The sequence below is a fragment of the Loxodonta africana genome, chromosome 7 (genome assembly GCF_030014295.1).
Source record: "Loxodonta africana isolate mLoxAfr1 chromosome 7, mLoxAfr1.hap2, whole genome shotgun sequence".
Taxonomy (NCBI): domain Eukaryota; kingdom Metazoa; phylum Chordata; class Mammalia; order Proboscidea; family Elephantidae; genus Loxodonta; species Loxodonta africana.
The window spans coordinates 104,597,994-104,623,471 of NC_087348.1; the positions used below are offsets into that span (position 1 = coordinate 104,597,994).

Consider the following 25,478-nt stretch of genomic DNA (forward strand, 5'->3'; position numbering starts at 1 on the left):
CCAGACATAAATCCATCCACATATGAGCAGTTAATATTTGACAAAGGCCCCCAAACAGTTAAATGGGGAAAAGACAGCCTTTTTAACAAATGGTGCTGGCATAACTGGATATCCAACTGCAAAAAAATGAAACAAGACCCATACCTCACACCGTGCACAAAAACGAGCTCAAAATGGATCAAAGACCTAAATATAAAATCTAAAATGATAAAGATCATGGAAGAAAAAATAGGGACAATGTTAGGAGCCCTAATACATGGCATAAGCAGCATACAAAACACTATTAAGAATGCAGAAGAAAAACTAGATAACTGGGAGCTCCTAAAAATCGAACACCTATGCTCATTCAGAGACTTCACCAAAAGAGTAGAAAGACTGTCTACAAACTGGGAAAAAGTTTTTAGCTATGACATTTCTGATCAGAGCCTGATCTCTAAAATCTACTTGATACTGCAAAAACTCAACTACAAAAAGACAACCCAATTAAAAAACGGGCAAAAGATATGAATAGACACTTCACTGAAGAAGACGTTCAGGTAGCTAACAGATACGTGAGGAAATGCTCAAAATCATTAGCCATTAGAGAAATGCAAATCAAAACTACAATGAGATTTCGTCTCACTCCAACAAGGCTGGCATTAATCCAAAAAACACAAAATAATAAATGTTGGAGAGGCTGTGGAGAGATTGGAACACTTATACACTGCTGGTGGGAATGTGAAATGGTACAACCACTTTGGATATCGATTTGGCACTTCCTTAAAAAGATAGAACTACCATACGATGCAGCAATCCCACTCCTCAGAATATATCCTAGAGAAATAAGAGTCCTTACACGAACAGATATATGCACACCCATGTTTATTGCAGCACTGTTTACAATAGCAAAAAGATGGAAGCAACCAAGGTGCCCGTCAGCAGATGAATGGATAAATAAATTATGGTATATTCACACGATGGAATACTACGCATTGATACAGAACAGTGAGGAATCTGAAACATTTCATAACATGGAGGAACTTGGAAGGCATTATGCTGAGTGAAATTAGTCAGTTGCAAAAGGACAAATATTGTGTAAGACCACTATTATAAGAACTTGAGAAATAGTTTAAACTGAGAAGAAAACACTCTTTTATGGTTCCGAGAGGGGTTTAAGTGAACGTTTACAAATCAAGTCAGTCTGTCACGTATAAGCTTATATACACCTCACTCCATACTCCCACTTACTCTCCGCCTAATGAGTCAGCCCTTCCAGTCTCTCCTTTCGTAACAATTTTGCCAGTTTCTAACCCTCTCTACCCTCCCATCTCCCCTCCAGACAGGAGATGCCAACACAGTCTCAAGTGTCCACCTGTGTATGCAAGTTTTTATGTGAGAAAGAAAAAACCCAGGACTGACTTAATTTGTAAACTTTCACTTAAACCACAATAAAAATTATTAAAAAAAAAAAAAAATTGACCTGATGGCCAACAAAAAAGCAGTGGGTTGTTTTTTGGAAAGTGAAAAGATGGCATGGCTTAGAAAGCTTTCAGAAATGTGCTGATGTAGAAGATATGGTTCACCTGCTTTTTTTCCCTACTTGTTTTAAATGGTAGTATAGTGTTACATTTTGGTGATAAGTTATGGTTTGATTACTCATTCCTTGTTGGACATTTTGCCTTTTTTTCCCCAAATCTCTGAGCACAGTTTAAATTTCCAGTTGTTAGTTGCTGGTATATAGAAGTGTAATGGACTTTTATATGTTGACTTTGTATCCTGAAATATTGATGAAGGCAAGATGAACATATTGAATATATTACTTTTTGGTAGGTTCCTAGAATTTCCTATACAGATGATTGTGATGTATGTAAAAAGGTCTTTTTACTTCTTTCTTTCCAATTTTTATGCCTTTTATTCATTTTTGTTGCTTATTGCATTGGCTAAGACTTCTAGTATCAAATTGAATAGAAGTGGTGAGAGGATAACGAAGCAAGAAAAAAAAGATAAAAAAGACGTAACAAGTTAGGAAGTTTTTCTCTCTTCCTCTATTTTCTGAAAGTTTGTATAAGAATGAATTGACCCTTTCATAAGTATGAAGTATCCTTTATTTCTGGTAATGCTTCTTGTCTCAAAGTCTACTTTTTCTAAAATTTATGTAGCCACTCCTGCTTTTTTATAATTAGTGTTCACATGATATTTTTTTCCCTATGCTTTTACTTTTAACATAAGTCTCTATGTCTCTTGTAAATAATATATGGGTGAGTACTTTTTTTAAAACACCGCAATATGATCTCTGCTTTTTAATTGGGGTATTTAGTCCCTTAATATTTAATGTACTTATTGGTGTGATTAGGTTTACATTTTTATTATGTTGTTTAGTTTTTTGCTCTTTTTGCCTTCTTTTGGACTGAGTATTTTTTAGTAATCTATATTTTTCTCTTGTATCTTTACATTAATTTTTTAATGGTTGCTCTAGGGATTGCCATATATATCATTAATTTTTTATAGTTTACCCTGAGTTAATATTGCAAAAATAAACATCTATAATTGACAACTTTGATCACCTTTATAAAGTCATATTTATAGGGTCTCATCTGTAGTTTTTCTTACTATATCAGCCCACTTCGTGAACTTCAGAGTATAATGACAAAAACTTTAGGATAAAAACTACATTTTGGTGATTTACTTTGAATTAAAGGTGTTTATCTCCATTCTCATCATCTTTGTACCAAAGTGTATCATTGCAACTCTTAGTAGCATGTAGGGGAGTGAGACCTGGATAATAGGAAGCCAAAGGCTCCATCACAAATACTGTGCTTATTTTTCTCAAAGTTTAAAATTTTTATACCCATTAAGAGTTGAATAACTGAGGATAAAAAGATCACTTACTTTGGCTTTGACTTTATCTGATATATAAGCATTTATGATCTGTCCATGTCCTTGGAGTTTTCACAATGCATCTTTAATTTTCTCATTGAAGTCTTTTGGGGAGATAGGCTGCTTTTCTGATATGTCTATCTCATTAACACAAAAAGTACCTGTAATTAGAAATCTCTTTTCCGCTAATATGTATTTCTTTCTAGATGTGAGATGTTAGTACTATTAGATCTCATAATACTTTTTTATTCCCCACAGTACTTTTTAAATTTTTTTCTGAAAAAGTCCTTATATGTGTTCTGAGAGTAGTGTCTAACTTTAGTAATACCATTAAACTGTAAGATACATAGGAAACCTTGAAAGTCTTCTCAGCATTCAAATAGTAGGCCAACTGAGTACAGGTTTCCAGTTATAACGACGAAAACATCTTAAAACCTGTAACAACTATGAATAATGAGGTACCATGTAATAATTACTATAAGAAGTTTTGGTTTATGATATATCAGGAACATGAGTACAACCTGTTTTAAATTTTTAAAAACTTGAATTTGGAAGGGGAAAAATTCTTCTTACTGGAAGTATGTAACTGAAAGAATGTATATTATGTGTATTTATGCATGTTATATGCATATCTCTGTCAAAGATAAGTATTCGTAGAGTTCATAAACTATTTGAAGAGTTTGTATAACCCACACCCACATACTCTTTCATACACACAGAGTTCAACTTAAAACCTTGCTTTTCTCTGTAGGTTAACTATTTGTAAAGTGTTTCAAGAGACAATGAGGAAATGGCTCAGTGCCTCAGTCAGGGAGAATTCCAGTGACATCTGCAGTGGAGAATAATGTGGAGAATGGGAAACAGACGAGACCGAGATTGGAAGAGCAGGTGGGGGAGTAGGACATTAGGTCAGATGTAATAAAAACATTTATGTAGAGCTTTAAACGAATATTTTTTATTGTGTCTATAGTACTTTAATTACATTTTATAGGAGAATAAGTAGTAGTTGCTCAAATCACTTATGGTATAAGGAAGAAGGGATATATGTTTATGTGAATAATCTAGAATAATGTGGTAGAGCTTTGGAGAATACTCCTGTTATGAGGAAAGGCTAACATTTTATGTTTCAGGCTGCCTTCAGAGTAAACTAGGCACCTTATGGTTGGATTTTACATTTTTTTGTTTGTTTTTGAACTAAAGCCGTGCTGTTAGTTTGTAGTGATATTCTAAAAGTGAAATTTCGGATCTTTTCTAATATTAGTAACTTTTAAAAACTTTATTTTGAAATAATTTTAACATTAGAGATGAATTACAAGAATGGTACAAAGAATTCCTTACACTTTCCTCCCACATTTAGCTATTATTTTCTGAAGATATCTATATACGCATATATACACACACACCTGTATATATATATATATATTTTTTTTTTTTCCCCTGAGACTTACATCAGCATATAGTCCCTAGAACAAGGATATTCTTTTATATAACATATAAGTGTAAATATCAAAGTTAGAAAATTTAACACTAGTGTAATACTGTGCGGAGTTCTACTTTATCACGTATGTTTGCTGAGTTGGAGTTGACTTGATGGCACCTAACAACACTTGTTACTATAAGGAGCCTGGATGGTGCACTGGTTAAGTAGTAAACTGCTAACTGAAAAGTTGGTGATTTGGACCCACTCAGAGGCTCCATGGGAGAAAGACTTGGCATTCTGCTTTTGTAAAAATTACAGCCTAGAAAACCCCTATGGGGCAGTTCTGCCCTTGTCGCAACGGGTCTCCGTGAGTCTAAATCCACCTAACCGTGCCTAACAACAACACTGTTAATACAGTCAACATTGTCATTTTGCAGACTGTCCAGAAACCATTTACCAGTTACTGTCAACTTGATTCTGACTCAGAGAGATCTCGTGTGTGTCAGAGTAGAACTGTGTACCATAGAGTTTTCAATGGCAGATTTTTCCTAAGTAGATCACTAAGCTGTTCTTCTGAAGTGCCTCTAGGTGGACTCAAACTGCCAACTTTTTGTTTAGCACCACCCAGGAACTCCAATTACAACAGCTGTCCCTTCCCACCATCTAGGAACCAGTTGCTGTTGCCACCGAGTTGATACCAACTCATAGACCCTACAGGACAGAGTAGAACTGCTGTGTAGGGTTTCCAAGGCTGTAATCTTTATGGAAGCGGACTGCCACATCCTTCTGCTGAGCAGCTGGTGGGTTTGAACTACTGATCTTTTGGTTAGCAGCCGAGTGCTTCACTACTGCACTGCTAGGGCTCCTTAGAATCCAGTTAGAATCATGTATTTAACTGTCATGTCTCTTTCGTCTTTAATCTGGCACATTTGCTCAGCTTTCCTTGTCTTTCATGACAGTGACATTAAAAGTGCCCAGGAAGGCTTAGTATCAAAGAAGAATTTTTAAAGAATATTAAAATTAGAATTTGTTGTAAATCATCACCTGTTCTTTTCTTTTTGGATTACTGCCATATTTTAACATCATAACTTTTGACTTTCTCTACATGTGACATTTATGGTCTTTTCTCATTTCTTCCAGCTTAGTTGCCAGGAAGAAACTTTTAAACTAATTCTAGTTTTCGTTTTAAAATAGAGTTGAACTTTTTAAGGGGATTATCTCTATTCACATGAAGTGGAGCTAGTGAGCCAGGCTGGGAACTCCTTACTTTCTGACATGTCTTGACTCTCTTTCTTTTTAATAATATTTATTGTTAACAGTGGAAGCCCACACAGCACATTAAGTTTCCATTTGACAGTTTCCACACAAATTGTTCAGTGCTACATTTTTCACAATGTGCCAACATTCTCTCTAATTGCGTTCTGATTGTTCCATTTCCAGTACTGCAGTCTCCCTGTCCCCCATCTTCTCATCTTTGTTTTAGAGTTTCACTTGCTTTCTTGAATGGCTTCACTGTAAAATAAATAATGAATATAAATCAGTTAAGAGTACATATCATAGAATTTGGTATAAATAGGTAGGATAATGAACTGGAATGAGTTATTGACTTTGGCGCTTCATAGACCTGTTTTGAATCCCAGTCATACTAGGTACTGGCTGTGTAACCTTAAATAAGATATTTAACCTTAGGGGAGTATTTAGATAAATTGGAGATAATATCCACATTGTGTTTTTGTGAGGAATAAGAGATAAGGTATCCAAAATGTATAATAGTGCCTGGCGCATAACTGGTACTCAGTAAATAGTTACAACATTTTTATAAAATCATAGGATGACAGCACTAGAAGAGATCTTAGAAATCACCCAGATATTGAAACCAGTTCAGAAAGATCAGCTGATTGTTACTCCCCCCATAGGGTGTAAGCACCTTGAGAGTACGGATGGTTTTTATCTTTTATTTTATGTCCTTTAGAGGTATAGAGCACAGGGATAGACTTTAGAAAATTGGTAAATATTAAGTACACTTCAGACATCCAAATTCAGACATATTACAGTGCCAAATGTGTTATTTATATCTGGTTTTAAGTATTTAGTATCGATAAACCGTTGAGAGTCACATTGCTCTTAGAATATGCATTAGTGAAAAATATAATTGCAGGTTTATCAGGTTATCAATGGAAATGGACCAGAGGTCTAGAAATACATGTTTTGATCTCTAAATTTTTATATTCAATACTAGGAAAGCTTTTAAGCAGACATAATTAGGCTGTCACTTCATAGTTTTGGCATAATGGTTTTCTTTAGTCCCCATCTGTTTGCTGCCAGGCATGCCTATAATACTTAACCCTTGGTGTGCTATGAGGGACCATTTGACTCACTTTTAGATTTTTAGTTTCATTTTGGGGCATCTGAAACTATTAAAAGAATTAATGTTTCATGAGTTTCATTCTTTTGTAGAGGTCTTTCAAGGAAGAGAAAACACATATATATTTAGTAGACTAAAAACTAATTCTATCTTTAAATTACTATATGGGGTCACTAGACCATTTATAAATCAAAGATGCTTTGGTGATATTAGTGATTTTTTTTATCTTTCTATATCTTAGAAATATAATATCTTGGAAATACTTTGCCATTTCATCATCCAGAGAATTATTTCATCATTACTCATCAATTATTTTCAACTGTGCTAAAAAAAAAAAAAAGAAAGAACTGAAATAATAAGGAAATGGAAGAATGGTAGAATTGCCTAGAGCAGAGGTGTCAAACTGTAAAGGGTCAGATAGTAAATATTTTAGGCTTTGTGGGCCACGTATAGACTCTGCGACATTTTCTTCTCTTTTTTAACAACGCTTTAAGAGTGTAAAAACTGTTCTTAGCCTCCAGGTTGTACAAAAACAGGTTGTGGGCTGAATTTGGCCTGTGGACCTTAGTTTGCCAACCCTTGATCTAGAGGTTGATGCAATAGTGAAAATCATCACCATTGCATTATCTTTCAATTTTATTATTTCATTGCCCAAAGTATTGTGTTATCTTTCAAGAAGTGTAAAAGGAGACTGGAGACAACATCTTTATAGTCTGCTTTATGCTTTATTGAACAGAATTGGGAATTCAGAATATTTTAGTTTTTGCTCATAATGACAGCGAAGAAAATCAGCAGTGAAGAAGTTTCACAATTATTAGATGAATCAGTAAATGAACACAAAAAGGTAGGTAGCATTCTAGACTTTAATAATGATGGTGAAGATGATAATATAAGCAAAATATCAGACTATGAATCTTCAGATGACAGTCTCTCAGGTGAATTTTTTTCAAACTAAAAAATCAGTGATTGGACAGAATCTTTCTAAGGACCAAAAGAAAATATGCCATTCTTACCAGTTAATTATTCAACAGGAAGGAATTCATCACACCGTATTTTGTGACATTTTGGACATGTGGTAAAAGGATGTGTGATAGTATTTTTCCATCTCTTTCTATGTTTGTGCACCAAAATTGACCAAAATACAGTTCATAAGTGGACAGGTGCTGAAAGTAGGTGTGTGTACAAAGGTGATTGGAAGATAATGAAATGGAAAAAATTCATTGACCATTCTAAATTATATTTATCAATCTAAAAAGTAGAATGTTTTACAAATTATGAATCAAAGAAGATGGCAATCCTCTCTTTAACAAATCATGAGCCATTACGGGTTTCAAAAAATTCTTCAAGTATTGCGTTTTTACAATGCAAATGCCAGAAAAAGAACAAGGAGTAACAATAAGCTAGAACCTATTAGGGTTGTGTTTAATATCAGCAGTCAGATTTATAAATGAATATGTTCCAAATTTATCCAGGGCACTTGATAAGCAGTTGTATTCAGAGGAATTGCCCCATTTTGGCCTTATATAACTTTAAAATCAGGAAAATGTGCAATAATTGTTTGGGTTTGCTGTATTTAAATACATAATGAAAATTCTGATAAAGTTGTTTTTTATGTCTCCTTTTTTCCCTGTAAGTTTTTATGAAATGACTTAAATATATATATATCTTTGTTGGGTTATATATGATAAATGGTGATGACATCTTTTCCTTATATACTGAGGATATGGGACTAGTTTTCTCTAGCATTTCTTATTCTGAGTTGTCCTGTGTGTCAGACTCTTGATTTACATTGAGGAGGGACGCTTTGAGAAAGAACTTTTAAAAATTAGCTTCTGCATTTCTATTGAAATGCTTATAACTTTATCTAATTTTTTTTTTAAGACCATGTCAGAAGTTTTGTTTCCCCTACTGTTTTTGCTTTTGTTTTTTGACAGTAAGTCTCTGTGTGACTGATCATGTTTTTCTTTTTACTTTGGCTGTCATCAACTCTGATCCAAAATTAAACACTAAATATCTAAGTCTGTATATTGTGTTTCACCGTTTCTGTCTAGTATTTTTTTTATTAACTTTTATTGAGCTTCAAGTGAATGTTTACAAATCAAGTCAGACTGTCACATGTAAGTTTATATACACCTTACTCCATACTCCCGCTTGCTCTCCCCCTAATGAGTCAGCCCTTCCAGTCTCTCTTTTCGTGACAATTTTGCCAGCTTCCAACTCTCTCTATCCTCCCATCCCCCCTCCAGACAGGAGATGCCAACACAGTCTCAAGTGTCCACCTGATACAAATAGCTCACTCTTCATCAACATCTCTCTCCTACCCACTGTCCAGTCCCTTCCATGTCTGATGAGTTGTCTTCGGGAATGGTTCCTGTCCTGGGCCAACAGAAGGTTTGGGGACCATGACCGCCGGGATTCCTCTAGTCTCAGTCAGACCATTAAGTATGGTCTTTTTGTGAGAATCTGGGGTCTGCATCCCACTGATCTCCTGCTCCCTCAGGGGTTCTCTGTTGTGCTCCCTGTCAGGGCAGTCATCGATTGTGGCCGGGCACCAACTAGTTCTTCTGGTCTCAGGATGATGTAGGTCTCTGGTTCATGTGGCCCTTTCTGTCTCTTGAGCTCATAGTTATCGTGTGACCTTGGTGTTCTTCATTCTCCTTTGATCCAGGTGGGTTGAGACCAATTGATGCATCTTAGATGGCCACTTGTTAGCATTTAAGACCCCAGATGCCACATTTCAAAGTGGGACGCAGAATGTTTTCATGATGGAATTATTTTGCCAATTGACTTAGAAGTCCCCTTATACCATGGTCCCCAAACCCCTGCCCTTGCTCCCCTGACCTTTGAAGCATTCCGTTTATCCCGGAAACTTCTTTGCTTTTGGTCCAGTCCAGTTGAGCTGACCTTCCATGTATTGAGTACTGTCCTTCCCTTCACCTAAAGCAGTTATCTACTAACTAATCAGTAAAAAACCCTCTCCCACGCTCCCTCCCTCCCCGCCTCGTAACCACAGAAGTATGTGTTCTTCTCAGTTCATACTATTTCTCAAGATCTTATAATAGTGGTCTTATACAATATTTGTCCTTTTGCCTCTGACTAATTTCACTCAGCATAATGCCTTCCAGGTTCCTCCATGTTATGAAATGTTTCACGGATTCATCACTGTTCTTTATCGATGCGTAGTATTCCATTGTGTGAATATACCACAATTTATTTAACCATTCATCCGTTGATGGACACCTTGGTTGCTTCCAGCTTTTTGCTATTGTAAACAGAGCTGCAATAAACATGGGTGTGCATATATCTGTTTGTGTGAAGGCTCTTGTTTCTCTAGGGTATATTCCGAGGAGTGGGATTTCTGGGTTGTATTCTATTTCTAACTGTTTAAGATAACGCCAGATAGATTTCCAAAGTGGTTGTACGATTTTACATTCCCACCAGCAGTGTATAAGAGTTCCAATCTCCCCGCAGCCTCTCCAACATTTATTATTTTGTGATTTTTGGATTAATGCCAGCCTTGTTGGAGTGAGATGGAATCTCATCGTGGTTTTAATTTGCATTTCTCTAATGGTTAATGATCGAGAGCATTTTCTCATGTATCTGTTAGCTGCCTGAATATGTTCTTTAGTGAAGTGTGTGTTCATATCCTTTGCCCACTTCTTGATTGGGTTGTTTGACTTTTTGTGGTTGAGTTTTGTCTGTCTAGTATTTTATGGTTTGTAAACAGGGTCCTTTGTACTTGGGGGGCATAAACTACTGTCTCAAGTCCATTTTAATAATAAGATGGATTAAATGAATAATTCATTCACAAAGTAGATCTCTTTAAAATGTGGATTAAAGATTGCTAAAGACTTTTAAGTTTTTTTTTCCCTCTTAAGTTGTCCTCGTTGTTGAGAGCTTTAAAAAAAAAAAAAGTTAAAATGAGGGAAAAGTCAGAATTGTTTCCTAAGCCTCATTTCTTACAATGGATTTTAGTTTTACCTAGGGCCTTCCTCATTTACCAAACTTTGTTTATGATAAAAGAAGGAGGTCAGAGATGACAAGACTTTCTGCTTGGGCAGATTATTTCTTGGGTCATTATAAATAAGGCCATGGATGATTGTATTAAACCTCTTTCCTTGATTGGGATCATTGGCACTTGTTAAGTTTTCCGTATTTAGCATGATTCTAGGTCTAAAACAAATAGCTAGGACATCAGTGAGAACGGTGGTGTAAGGAATTCCAAAAGAGCATTCCTCCATAAAAGCAATGAAAAAACTTGCAAAAACTGTCAAAATCAGCATTTTCTCAAGTGCACATGGAACATTCTCCCGGATGGACCATGTATTAGCCCACAAAACAAGTTTTAATAAATTTGAAAAGATTGAAGTCAAAATATGCTTTTTGACCAAATCGAAGGAAATTTGAAATAACTGAAGGAAATTCGAATTAAAAAAAAAGAAAAAAAAAAAAAACCGTTAAACTAGTTATGTTTAATGAGGGAAATGTGAGTTGGTCCCTGTATCTGCAGGTTCTGCATCCACAGATTCAACTAACTGTGGCTGGAGAGTATTAAACAGAAAGAGATTTCCTAAAAGCATAACTGGAATTTGCCATGCACCACGTGCTACGCTGAATCTATGTGAATGGAATGCTGTGTGGGCTCCCTGCTGTAGCCCCCCACCGTTTCACAGATCCTCAGTCTCTCTCCAGCTCTTGTCTTTTGACTTTAGTTTGCGTCATTCACCTCATGTCTTACCATTCTTTAAACAATACAGTATAACAACTATACAGCATTTACATTGTATTAGGTATTCTAAGTAATCTAGAGATGATTTAAAGTATATGGGAGAATGTGTGTGGGTTATATCAAACACTGTGCCCTTTTGTGTAACGGACTTGAGCATCTGCCGATTTTGGTGTCCACGGGGGGTCCTGGAGCCAATCCCCTGCAAATACCAAGGGACAACTGTATGTATTTTTAAAGCATAGGAAAAAAAATTATAATTCATATGCTTGAACATTTGAGAAGAGTTGCTATACTTGTAATGAGTGTTCTAGTTTTTTGGAGTGTATGTTGTCCCAGATTTTTTTTTCTTCAGTATTTGATTAAACACTTTATAGTTTTAAAAATAGCAGATAGTCAAAAAACTTCCTTCTTGTATGCTTTTTTTTCTTTCATCAGACTTTTTTGTGTATGTGTGCATTGTGTGAAAGTTTACAGAGCAAATTAGTTTCCCATTTGGTAGTTTCTACAAAAAGTATTTCATGACCTTGGTTTCATTCCCCACAATATGTCAACACTCTCCCCATTTCTCCCCTGGGTTTCATGTTTCCTTTGGTCCTGATTTTCTACCACTTCCTGCCCTCTCATCTTTGCTTTTGGGCAGATATTGCCCTTTTGATTGCCTGTAATTAATTGTTCTAAAGAATATGTTCACCTCAGGTGTTATTGTTTATCTTATGGGCTTGTCTATTGTTCTGCTGGGAGATATCTCTGGGAATGGCTTCAGATCCAGGCCAGAAGAGTGTCTTAGGGCCATAGTCCCAGGGGTTCCTCCGGTCTCTGTCAGACCAATAAGTATGGTCTTTTTTGTAAATTTGATTTTTTTGTTTTGCAATTTTTCTGCTCTGTCTGACCCTCTGTTGTGATCCCAGTCAGAGCAGTTGGTAGTGATAGCTGGGCACCATCTAGTTCTTCTGGTGTCGGGGTCGTGTAAGCTGTGGTTCATGTGGCCCATTATTCCTTTGGAAAATTGCACCCTTGGGTCTTTAATTTTCTGAATTCCCCTTTGCTCCAGGCAGTAAGAGACCAATAGTTCTATCTTAGATGGCCACTCACAAGCTTTTAAGACCCCAGATGCTGCTTACCAAAGTAGGATGCAGAAAATTGTATGTTGTGCCAATTGACGTAGATGTCCCCTGACATCTTTTTCTTCTAGTCTAGGAACTTCATCCCGTTAGGTGTTTGGTTATGTCTAAGAGGTTTCCCTGACTGTACCCCTTGTGTACTTAATATGAGACACACCTGCAGTCATGTATGTAGAAATCTTCACCACCAAACCTGTATCTGCCGGTGGGTGTATTCTCTTTCACCAACACCCCCACCACCTCTTGGTGTGTCTACCCATTTATCCATTTGTAAATTATTATTTGTTAATATTTTGCTGCAGAATTGTCTAAGCTATAGTAGTTACGATTCTCATTGCTGTCAATTCTGACTCATTGCGACCGTGTAGGACAGAGTAGAACTGTCCCATAGAGTTTCTGAGAAGTGGCTGATGGATTCAAACTGCCAACCTTTGGTTAGCAGCCGAGCTCTTAACCACTACGCCAACAGGGCTCCAGTAGTTACCATACCCAGACCAAACCCATTGCCACTGAGTCAATTCCGACTCATGGCAACCATATAGTTGCCCTTTATTCTTGTATTCCTCTCGTCCTCTCTTGCCTCCATCATGTTGTACTGACTCCCCCATGTTATGTACTGCCTTTTCCTTCACCAATAATAACATGTGTCTTCTACCTAATTGGTCAGACTAACTTTTCTGATTATGTCTTAGGTGGATTAATAAAATTGGCCTAGATTTCCTAATTATAAGTTAGCTGGTACTTAGAGGTGTTCAGATATATACCTAAAAGATATATTTGTGTATAAAAGGGAAAAGCGATTACATAATTCCCTTGAGTAAGCTGCAGATTTCATTTTTTGCCTATTTGATAACCAATTATCAAGTATTGAGTTGTGTAATATATGACATTTAGTAAATATGCAATGTAGTTCATTGGTGACAGTGGCAATGTAATTTTTTTTTTTTAGTGGAATATGCAGTCATTAAAATTTGTTCTAAAAAATCTTTATAAACTATTCTTCCTTCATAGTTAGTATTGAGTTTTTAACCTAATTCTCATTTGCTTATTTTTCTTTCATTCTGTTAATGTCCATTTTCAGCTGCACTGATTTTATTAATTTTTAGAGAAGTAACAGCTATTTTTTCTTGTGAGGAAACATAATTTTCTTTTTTTTTTGTTAATACACTAAAAACTAAGTAGTCTTTTACATGTATCTGAAAAGAGACAAAGTTGCACATAACAGATACTTTTTAGGGCCTACCCTGGTGGTGTAGTGGTTAAGAGTCAAGGTCACTAACCAAAAGGTTGGCAGTTCGAATCCATCAGGTCCTTGTTGGAAACCCTATGGGGCAGTTCTGCTCTGTCCTATAGGGTCGCTATCAGCCGGAGTTGACCTGATAGCAACGGGGTTTTTTGTTTTTTTTTTAATAGACCATAGGTTCTTCACATATTTACAGAGGAATTTGTATCAATATTGGTTAAATTTGAGATTTGTGGTGTATGTTAATTTCTTCCAGGGGAAGGAAGCCAACACCCTTTTGGAGCCATGAATATTGTCCGGACTCCATCTGTCGCTCAGATTGGAATTTCAGTGGAATTATTGGACAGTCTAGCTCAGCAGACTCCTGTAGGAAACGCCGCTGTATCGTCAGTTGATTCATTCACTCAGGTAATACAGTGCACACTTCATTATTTTCTAAAAGAAGTAAAAAATCATATTCTGTACTTTAGAAATTAGCCTGGTAGTTGAAAACATGTAAAAATGAAAGGAAACATATGACAAGTTATGTTTCCACAGATATTTCAAGTTAATCTGCTTTTTATATAGGCATTTTAAAAATTATACTTTGAGAATGTCTTTATAGTTATAAAATATCTCAGTATGATTTTAAAAAATGGGTTTAAATATTAGCTTTTCCTTTTTCACTTTCACAGATAGTATGCTAGGCTGTGGTTAACAGATATGAACATGTTAGGCGAGATCCTTGTCTTTGTGGAGCTTAAAGTGACAGAATTCTGTAAGAGTTTACCTTTCAACCTATGTGTTGCAACTCTTGCTTGTTTCTTTCAGTGTGTCTCTGGAGCCAATCTAAAATATTTCATTAATTTAAAAAATTATTTTATAACCTGGTAGACAAAAGTGTATTGATCTCTCCTTGATAAGATGAATCTTTTTTTAAGTAACTTTTATTTTAAAATCAGTTGTAGAAAAGGTTTACTTCTACTTTTTAAATCCCTTCAAAACTTTATAGATGAAAATTCTGCAATCTACAGTTGACTTGAAACTGTTACATATATTAAACGAATATCTAGAACTGCTTTTATTTGTACAGTAGTGACTAGCCACTGTGGCTATTTAAATTTAAATTAATTAAAGTTAAATAAAATGGTCAAAAAGTGGAAACAACTCAAATGTCCACCAACTAATGAATGGATAAATAAAATGATGTATCCATACAATGGAAGATTATTAGGCAATAAAGAGGAATGAAGTATTGATACATACAATGTGGATTAACCTTGAAAACATTATGCTAAATAAAGGAAGCCAGTCACAAAAGACCCCATATTGTATGACTCCATTTATATGAAATATTTAGAATAGGCAAATCTATAGAGACAGAAAGTGGATTAGTGGTTGCCAGGGGCAGGAGGAGGGAGTGGATGGTATTGGGGAGAATGGGGAGTGTTAGCTCATCCGTATGGGGTTACTTTTTGGGGTGATGAAACGTTTTAAAAATTGATGGTGATGATGGTTGCATAACTCTGAATGTACTAAAAATTGCCTTTCCTGATAAGATGACATATCCTGTATGATTTGCTTTTTTGAAAACACTTTGAGAAGCCTTCCCTACCCTGATAACGTGAAGATGTTCCCTTTATAGTTCTTAATGCCTTAAAGTTTTCCTTTTTGATTTTAGGTTTAATTGGTCAGAATTTAATTGTTTAGCTTTAATTGCTTGTGGTATGGGAAGGGATCCAAATTTATATTTTCCCCAATGGAAAACTAATTTTTCTAGCCCTATTAGTTAAATATTAGTCCATTTTTTCCCAAGTAATACCATCTTTGTTATACATCATGTGTCACATAGGCATAAGTTAACTTCTGAACGCTTTTCTGTTCCAATTGGTGTATTTGCCTGTCCCTTTGTTTTTTTTTTTGCTGGTAAGGAAAACCTGGTGGTGTAGTGGCAAAGTACTACCACTGCTAACCAAAAGGTTGGCAGTTTGAATCCACCAGGCGCTCCTTGGAAACTCTGTCGGGCAGTTCTACTCTGTCCTATAGGGTCACTATGAGTCGGAATTGACTCGATGGCAATGGTTTGGTTTTTTTTGGGGGGCGGGAGGGTTTGCTGGTAAGTCTTAATATCTGATAGACCAACTTACACCTTCTAGTCATGAAAATAGTCTTAGGTATTTTTCATAAAATAGGATCAGCTTGTTGAGTTCCATGAAAAACCTAGTTGAAATTTTGTTGGAAATAACATTGGGTCTATAGATTTAATTTGGGCAGAAATGCTATCATTACCACATTAAGTCTTCCCATCCATGAACATGATACAGGTAGTCCCCGACTTACGACGTATTTGAGTTATGATGGAACCACACTTGCAACTATCGTGTTTTTTTGGTACATCATATCATTAGTAATATGTACTAAAGGCAGTGTTGCAGCGTGTTCTTTGCTGATATTATCATTTTCAGATGTTCATTCCAGATTTTCAATTCTATGATTTACTGTTCAAAACATTTCAGTATAGGTTTAGTTTTCTAAACTAAATCAGGGGCTTCAGTTGCTTGAAAACATGGACCCAAACGCTGATTGCTTTGCAAAAGTTGACAGGCAGATTCAGGAAGCAGTGAGATGTTAGAGCAAAATATATGAAGAAAAGGACCATACAGAGAATTCTCACTTATTTTCTGACTAGAAACGCCATCCCCATTCCCAAGGATAATCTAGATGACCCAGAACCTTCTGCAAGTGCAGTTATTACCACAACTGACAGAATGCCAATGTTATCCAGCTCTTCTTCGTCATAGTAAATTTTTATGATTTGTATATTTTTTATGTATGTTTGTGTGTATTAAACATAGCTGTAAGTTTGTGTAATATTTCCAGCTGCCAAAGACAAATACAGATTGAATTTATAAAGATGCTGATAATAAAAAGCAATAATAATGAAAACTAAAAAAAAAAAAAATGAGGTATTTGACTTATGTCAGAATTGTCTCACGATGGAGTTGTCGGAACGGAACTCCGTTGTAAGTCAAGGACTACCTGTATGTTACGGATTGAATTGTATCCCTCAAAAATATGTGTTGTAAATTCTAGCTTCTATGCCTGTGGTTATAATCCCATTGGGAATGTGTTATCTTTGTTATGTTAATGAGGCAGGGTTAGTGTAGTGTGTATCTTGAGTCAATCTCTTTTGAGATAGAAAAGAAATTAAACAAGCGGGTAGAGAGAAATGGGCGGGGGGGGGGGAGATAGATGCCAAAACACATGGAGATGTAGTAGCACTAGATAACTAAGTAACTGTATATCTTTTCATTGAACATGATATATACGTCCTTTTAATTGTCTTCTTTCCTTTTTCTCAGTATAGGTTTGTAATATTTGCCACAGAATTCTTACTATCAGCTTGTGTTAGCTTTTTTTCTGAGTATCTAACGGACTTTGCTTCTATTATTAATTGGCTATGTATATATATATTTTTTTATGTATATAGTTTTAAATTTATTTTTGTTGTACTTGATAATATACACAACACATACACCAATTCAATTTCTACACGTACAGTTCAGTGACATTGATACATTTTTCAAGTTGTGCAACCATCCTCACCCTCCTTTTCCAAATTGTTCCTCTCCCATTAACATAAACTCACTGACCCCTAAGTGTCCTATCTTTTGAGTTGCTGTTGTCAATTTGATCCCATATAGATAGCTCTTAAAAGAGCACAGTGCTCAAGGCAGACATTCGTTACTAATTAAGCTAAATTATTGTTTGTTTTAACAGGGGATATTTTTGGTTTAAGGTTTAAAGATTATCTCAGGGCAGTAGTTTGGGGGGGTTCATCTAGCCTCAGTGGCTCTGGGAAGTCCGAAGTCATAATAATTTGAAATTTGTTTTTTATTTCCCTCCTTTTGATCAGGATTCTTCTACGGAATCTTTGATCAAAATGTTCTTAATGCTAGTGGACACCATCCAATTCTGGTCTCAGTGGCAAAGGAAGCAATTGTTCATGAAGGCAGTTAGCCACATTCCATTTCCTTCTCACTGAAAGGGATTTTTTTTTTTTAATATATATATATATTTTTATTGAGCTTCAAGTGAACGTTTACAAATCAAGTCAGTCAATATAAGTTTATATACACCTTACTCCATACTCCCGCTTGTTCTCCCCCAATGAGTCAGCCCTTCCAGTCTCTCTTTTCGTGACAATTTTGCCAGCTTCCAACCCTCTCTACCCTCCCATCCCCCCTCCAGACAGGAGATGCCAACACAGTCTCAAGTGTCCACCTGATACAAATAGCTCACTCTTCATCAACATCTCTCTCCTACCCACTGTCCAGTCCCTTCCATGTCTGATGAGTTGTCTTCGGGAATGGTTCCTGTCCTGGGCCAACAGAAGGTTTGGGGACCATGACCGCCGGGATTCCTCTAGTCTCAGTCAGACCATTAAGTATGGTCTTTTTGTGAGAATTTGGGGTCTGCATCCCACTGATCTCCTGCTCCCTCAGGGGTTCTCTGTTGTGCTCCCTGTCAGGGCAGTCATCGATTGTGGCCGGGCACCAACTAGTTCTTCTGGTCTCAGGATGATGTAGGTCTCTGGTTCATGTGGCCCTTTCTGTCTCTTGAGCTCATAGTTATCGTGTGACCTTGGTGTTCTTCATTCTCCTTTGATCCAGGTGGGTTGAGACCAATTGATGCATCTTAGATGGCCACTTGTTAGCATTTAAGACCCCAGATGCCACATTTCAAAGTGGGATGCAGAATGTTTTCATGATAGAATTATTTTGCCAATTGACTTAGAAGTCCCCTTAAACCATGGTCCCCAAACCCCCGCCCTTGCTCTGCTGACCTTTGAAGCATTCAGTTTATCCCGGAAACTTCTTTGCTTTTGGTCCAGTCCAGTTGAGCTGACCTTCCATGTATTGAGTATTGTCCTTCCCTTCACCTAAAGTAGTTCTTATCTACTAACTAATCAGTAAAAAACCCTCTCCCACGCTCCCTCCCTCTCCCCCTCGTAACCACAAAAGTATGTGTTCTTCTCAGTTTATACTATTTCTCAAGATCTTATAATAGTGGTCTTATACAATATTTGTCCTTTTGCCTCTGACTAATTTCGCTCAGCATAATGCCTTCCAGGTTCCTCCATGTTATGAAATGTTTCACAGATTCATCACTGTTCTTTATCGATGCGTAGTATTCCATTGTGTGAATATACCACAATTTATTTAACCATTTCATCCGTTGATGGACACCTTGGTTGCTTCCAGCTTTTTGCTATTGTAAACAGAGCTGCAATAAACATGGGTGTGCATATATCTGTTTGTGTGAAGGCTCTTATTTCTCTAGGGTATATTCCAAGGAGTGGGATTTCTGGGTTGTATGGTAGTTCTATTTCTAACTGTTTAAGATAATGCCGGATAGATTTCCAAAGTGGTTGTACGATTTTACATTCCCACCAGCAGTGTATTAAGAGTTCCAATCTCTCTGCAGCCTCTCCAACATTTATTATTTTGTGATTTTTGGATTAATGCCAGCCTTGTTGGAGTGAGACGAAATCTCATTGTAGTTTTGATTTGCATTTCTCTAATGGCTAATGATCGAGAGCATTTTCTCATGTATCTGTTAGCTACCTGAATATCTTCTTTAGTGAAGTGTGTGTTCATATCCTTTGCCCACTTCTTGATTGGGTTGTTTGTCTTTCTGTGGTTGAGTTTTGACAGAATCATGTAGATTTTAGAGATCAGGCGCTGGTCGGAGATGTCATAGCTGAAAATTCTTTCCCAGTCTGTAGGTGGTCTTTTTACTCTTTCGGTGAAGTCTTTAGATGAGCATAGGTGTTTGATTTTTAGGAGCTCCCAGTTATCTGGTTTCTCTTTGTCATTTTTGGTAATGTTTTGTATTCTGTTTATGCCTTGTATTAGGGCTCCTAACGTTGTCCCTGTTTTTTCTTCCATGATCTTTATCGTTTTAGTCTTTATGTTTAGGTCTTTGATCCACTTGGAGTTAGTTTTTGTGCATGGTGCGAGGTATGGGTCCTGTTTCATTTTTTTTGCAAATGGATATCCAGTTATGCCAGCACCATTTGTTAAAAAGACTATCTTTTCCCCCAATTAACTGACACTGGGCCTTTGTCAAATATCAGCTGCTCATATGTGGATGGATTTATATCTGGGTTCTCAATTCTGTTCCATTGGTCTATGTGCCTGTTGTTGTACCAGTACCGGGATGTTTTGACTACTGTGGCTGTATAATAGGTTCTAAAATCAGGTAGAGTGAGGCCTCCCATTTTCTTCTTCTTTTTCAGTAATGCTTTACTTATCCGAGGCTTCTTTCCCTTCCATATGAAGTTGGTGATTTGTTTCTCCATCACATTAAAAAACGTCATTGGAATTTGGATCCGAAGTGCATTGTATGTATAGATGGCTTTTGGTAGAATAGACATTTTTACTATGTTAAGTCTTCCTATCCATGAGCAAGGTATGTTTTTCCACTTAAGTAGGTCCTTTTTAGTTTCTTGGAGTAGTACTTTGTAGTTTTCTTTGTATAGGTCTTTTACATCTTTGGTAAGATTTATTCCTAAGTATTTTATCTTCTTGGGGGCTACTGTGAATGGTGTTGATTTGGTTATTTCCTTTTCGATGTTCTTTTTGTTGATGTAGAGGAATCCAAGTGATTTTTGTATGTTTATCTTATAACCTGAGACTGTGCCAAACTCTTCTATTAGTTTCAGTAGTTTTCTGGAGGATTCCTTAGGGTTTTCTGTGTAGAAGATCATGTCATCTGCAAATAGAGATAATTTTACTTCTTCCTTGCCAATCCAGATGCCCTTTATTTCTTTGTCTAGCCTAATTGCTCTGGCTAGGACCTCTAGCACAATGTTGAATAAGAGCGGTGGTAAAGGGCATCCTTGTCTGGTTCCCGTTCTCAAGGGAAATGCTTTTAGGCTCTCTCCATTTAGGGTGATGTTGGCTGTTGGCTTTGCATAAAAAAAACAGATGCCCTTTATTATGTTGAGGAATTTTCCTTCAATTCCTATTTTGGTGAGAGTTTTTATCATAAATGGGTGTTGGACTTTGTCAAATGCCTTTTCTGCATCAATTGATAAGATCATGTGGTTTTTGTCTTTTGTTTTATTTATATGGTGGATTACATTAATGGTTTTTCTAATATTAAACCAGCCTTGCATACCTGGTATGCATCCCACTTGGTCATGGTGAATTATTTTTTGATATGTTGTTGAATTCTATTGGCTAGAATTTTGTTGAGGATTTTTGCATGTATGTTCATGAGGGATATAAAACTGTAATTTTCTTTTTTTGTGATTTCTTTATCTGGTTTTGGTATCAGGGAGATGGTGGCTTCATAGAATGAGTTAGGTCGTATTCCGTCATTTTCTATGCTTTGAAATACCTTTAGTAGTAGTGGTGTTAACTCTTCTCTGAAAGTTTGGTAGAACTCTGCAGTGAAGCCGTCCGGGCCAGGGCTTTTTTTTGTTGGGAGTTTTTTTGATTACCGTTTCAATCTCTTTTTTTGTTATGGGTCTATTTAGTTGTTCTACTTCTGATTGTGTTAGTTTAGGTAGGTAGTATTTTTCCAGGAATTCATCCATTTCTTCTAGGTTTGCAAATTTGTTAGAGTACAATTTCTCGTAATAATCTGATATGATTCTTTTCATTTCAGTTGTGAGTTGTGTCTGTTGTGATGTGGCCCATCTCGTTTCTTATTCGGGTTATTTGTTTCCTTTCCCGTATTTCTTTAGGCAGTCTAGCCAATGGTTTATCAATTTTGTTAATTTTTTCAAAGAAACAGCTTTTGGCTTTGTTAATTCTGAAAGGGATATTTTTAAAGTTATGTTTTCTAATTTTGTTTGTTGATGTGGAGGTTGGTGTTAATTTTTTTTCAGTATTGATCTTTTAGTTAGCAACTGTCTTTAAGATTCTCTAGAGAAACAGAACCAGTGAGATACATATGTGTATATATAAATATATATATAGAGAGAGAGAGAGAGTCAAGGGATTGGCTTACATGATTGTGGGGACTGGCAGGTCCAAAATTTATAGGTCAGGCAATAGGCTGGCGACTCCTACTGGCTGAAGGGATTGTGAGGGCCTGGCAAGCCCAAAACCCTTAGGTCACACAGCAGGCTGGAGACTTCTGCAGGCTTGCATTCCAAGATCTGTAGGTCAGGCGACAGGAAGAGTACAGGATGAAGAGAGAAAGGGAGTTCTGCCAAAATAATCTATTTTTAGTCTGCAGGCAGACCATACCTGAAGAAACTCCCCTTTCAGCTCATTGATTATATTAGATTACATTATGGAAGATGATTGCATTGCATTAGATAACATTATGGAACAGCAGCTAGTCTAGTGTGTGGCCAAACCACTGGGAACCATAGTCTAGCGAAGTTGATACATAAAATTAACCATCACAGCAACCTTACTGAACTCTGATATTAATTCAACTACCTCAATAATAGATTCTTTTGGGTTATATTACCTTCATATTCTTAAATTAAAAAAAAAAAACCTAATAATGAGGTAATGCTCTCATTTAGAGAAGAGACAACAGGATCCTTTGTGGCTGGTTTTATATTTCTGAGGAAGTGATGTTGAGAATATTATTTTTGAGTGAATAGAAGGTAGTATTATCTTTAGTAGTTAATTTACTTTTGGGTTTAGTATTTAAATCCACTTGGTTTTTAGTAAATACGCATTCATTTACTTTTAGCTCTACTAAGGAAATTTGGAAGATGTTAGTAGATACTTATTTGAAGGCCAGTGAAAAGAAACAGGCCAGGGAATAAAGGAAATGAAATAGTGTTACCTTTTTCTTCTTTACATTTGATAGCAAGTAATCAGTTGCTCCTTTATTATACTTGAATTTTTATCTTTCTGGCAAGAAAAAGACCTCTTAGAGATGGTTACTATTTTATATGAGGAAATAAGTTGATTTGGGTGAGTGGTGTTTGGGGAGGGGAGGGTATAGTGAATGTAGTGGTGGAAATGTAAGAAGATACTTTGAAGTTATGGCAACCCTTAGCTTTCAGCATTAGAATGTTTTAAAACTTCTGGTCCTTAAAGCTATGTTAATGGGGGGACATTTTTAATTAAAAATATTAAGGTCTCAATAGAGTATTTAGTATAATCCATTAGCCTGTTATTAATTTTTCAGTTTACACAAAAGATGTTGGACAACTTCTACAATTTTGCTTCATCATTTGCTGTCTCTCAGGCCCAGATGACACCTAGTCCATCTGAAATGTTCATTCCAGCAAATGTGGTTCTGAAATGGTATGGGGTATTTTGTATTTTAGTATTAAGGTTTTTAGTAAATATATGAATGTCTTTTTTGTATGTAAACATATTCTTTTATTGTGGACATGAACATACATTAACATTTTCATGGCATTAAAGTATGTACTACGGAATTCAGGTCAGGGAAGGTTCTGACCCTAAATACTCTGTTGTATAGTAACCATTTTGAATTTATAAAGATGGGAAAATATAATTGCCTATGTTTTAGGGACCACTATTAAGGATCATATGTTTTTGTATATTTTGAATTAGAAGTATCATATATGAAACTTGAAATATCAGTCAAAACTTTTAAGTTTAGAAAGCCTTTATCTAAAGTAAACATGGTATCAGGATGGTTTATACTTTACCCTGTGCATAAGTGACTATTTCCCCAACTTTGTCATGCTTCTGTTTTATAGGTATTTCTTTTCATTTTGAATAACCCAGTGGTAAGGAATACATAGGGAGAGTTTGTTGAGAAGTGGCAGCATGGTGTAGCATGGAGAGCACTGGAATGTACTAGGTTTGCACTTTGGTGCAATCTCATCAAAGAAATGAAAGAGGAGGAGTTAGATTCGTTTTTTTTTCTTAGGTCCCAGATTTGCAGAAGATAAACAAATTTATTGTGATTTGTGGGTGGTGCAGGACTGTTACACTTAAGGTTGCTGTGAGTCAGCTGACTCAATGGCAGCTAACAACAACGTTATGATTTCTGCTCTCTGATATAAACCAGTCAAAACTGCTTTATACTTAAATGACTATGCTTGCTACCATTTTATAACAATGATTAAATTCTCACATTATCATTTTTGTTTTTTTGCCTTAGCTTTTTATAAATAACATGTACAGTTGTGTGGTTTTTGATAAGTAATTTGGCAGATATGAAGGATTCTATTTCAGTTTTCTTGTAAGCATAAATATGTGTTTTCTTTTCTAGGTATGAAAACTTTCAAAGACGACTAACACAGAACCCTCTTTTTTGGAAAACATAATTTGAATAAAATCATTTTTAATGGATTCTGAAATTTGTCATGTTTTGAAGATAAATGACTCCATTTAAAAACATGAAGTTGAAAGAATCATGAAGCCTAAGTTTAAAAACTACTTAGTGACTCTGAAGCTTAATTAAAATCTTTATAAAAATGAAAATATGTTTATCATTAATACTTGTCCCCCTTAAGTTTAAAATACTATTTAGAGACAAAATGTTTTGGCTTTGATTCATTTTTTACTTAAAAATAAAACAGTAAGTAGTGTGTTACATGCCATTGTATTTATAATCTTTTGTTTTTTTCAGTGGTGTGCTAGTTAAAGTCTATTGGGGGACTGTCGAAAAACATATTTTTTGTTTTAAGACAAAATAATTGTTTTTTATAGAGATAAATACCATGCATACACATCCCCTTACCTATATAAATTCTTTTACATTTCTTCAAAATGACCATGCACATCAACATAACCTAAAGGGGAGTTTGTACACCTTTTTTAACCTAGTAGCTAATGGCTACTTCAGTTATTAAATAAGAGCACAAGTGTAGTGAAATCATGCTGTCCAGTTATACAAGGTTATTTACTAATTTAATATTCATTTTCTTAAAGTGGAGGATCTAGAAATCACAATTACACGACACATTAAGTCTTTATGATTACAGCTTAAGAATTTTACAAATTTAAAATCTTTCAAAACAACATCATTACAATTCCATTTGTTAAACACAGTTTTACTTTTTGTAATAATAAATGATTTGTGGAAACAATGACAACCCATAAAACCTATATAGAAAATTTAGACACTGTAAATCATGAAAAAGAAGTACCCAACTCTTGTACAAGCTAGAATATTTTTACACTGTGATAAAATTAGGGAGAAGTATGATATTAGTAACTAATATATTCCAGGAATATTAAGTAAAAATTTTTCCCTACTGCAATTTTTAAACCTTTGTGTTCATAAATTTAAAAAACTAAATTATGTTTAAAAGCTGCATGTCTTGCTTTTCTTCTTGTCTCATAACCATTGGCTTATTTTAGAGTTAAAACTTTTTTCCACAGCTACAGTTTCAACAGAAATGAAGAGCCAAAAATGTAAAGCATTAGGAATTTTTGTTGCCTTGCCTTTTGAAATTTCTTGAATTCTCCCTTTGAATTCATATGAACTTTTAATATAAACCAGTTAGCACAAGCTCTCCTGTCGGTTTTAAGAACCCTTATCATCTGATTAAGGAGTCCCTGGGTGACACAAAACAGTTAAGTGCTGGCTACTAACTGAAAGGTTGGTGGTTGGAACCCACCCTGAGGTGCCTCAGAAGAAAGGCCTGGTTGTCTGCTTCTGAAAGATGGCAGCCGTGAAAATCCTGTGGAATGCAGATCTCTGCGACGTGCAGTCATCCTGAGTCGGAACTGACTCAGCAGCAGCTGGTATCATCGATGCCTTCATCCTTTGATTTAAGGTACCTCTCAGGTGAAAAATCT

The 25,478-nt window shown here is 35.9% G+C and overlaps 1 protein-coding gene across 2 annotated transcripts in view; it reads left to right on the top strand.

The window, feature by feature from the left end:
• The window catches only part of HIKESHI (heat shock protein nuclear import factor hikeshi), a 42,836-nt gene extending 18,813 nt beyond the window's left edge, over window positions 1–24,023 (top strand). For both annotated transcript variants that reach the window (XM_003418547.4, XM_023558532.2), the window contains exons 3-5: window positions 13,991–14,142; window positions 22,882–23,000; window positions 23,944–24,023. In XM_003418547.4, coding sequence (XP_003418595.1) covers window positions 13,991–14,142; window positions 22,882–23,000; window positions 23,944–23,998 — 326 coding nt within the window. In that variant the 3' untranslated portion in view covers window positions 23,999–24,023. The remainder of the gene's footprint in view (window positions 1–13,990; window positions 14,143–22,881; window positions 23,001–23,943) is intronic.
• Window positions 24,024–25,478: the final 1,455 nt, after the last annotated feature.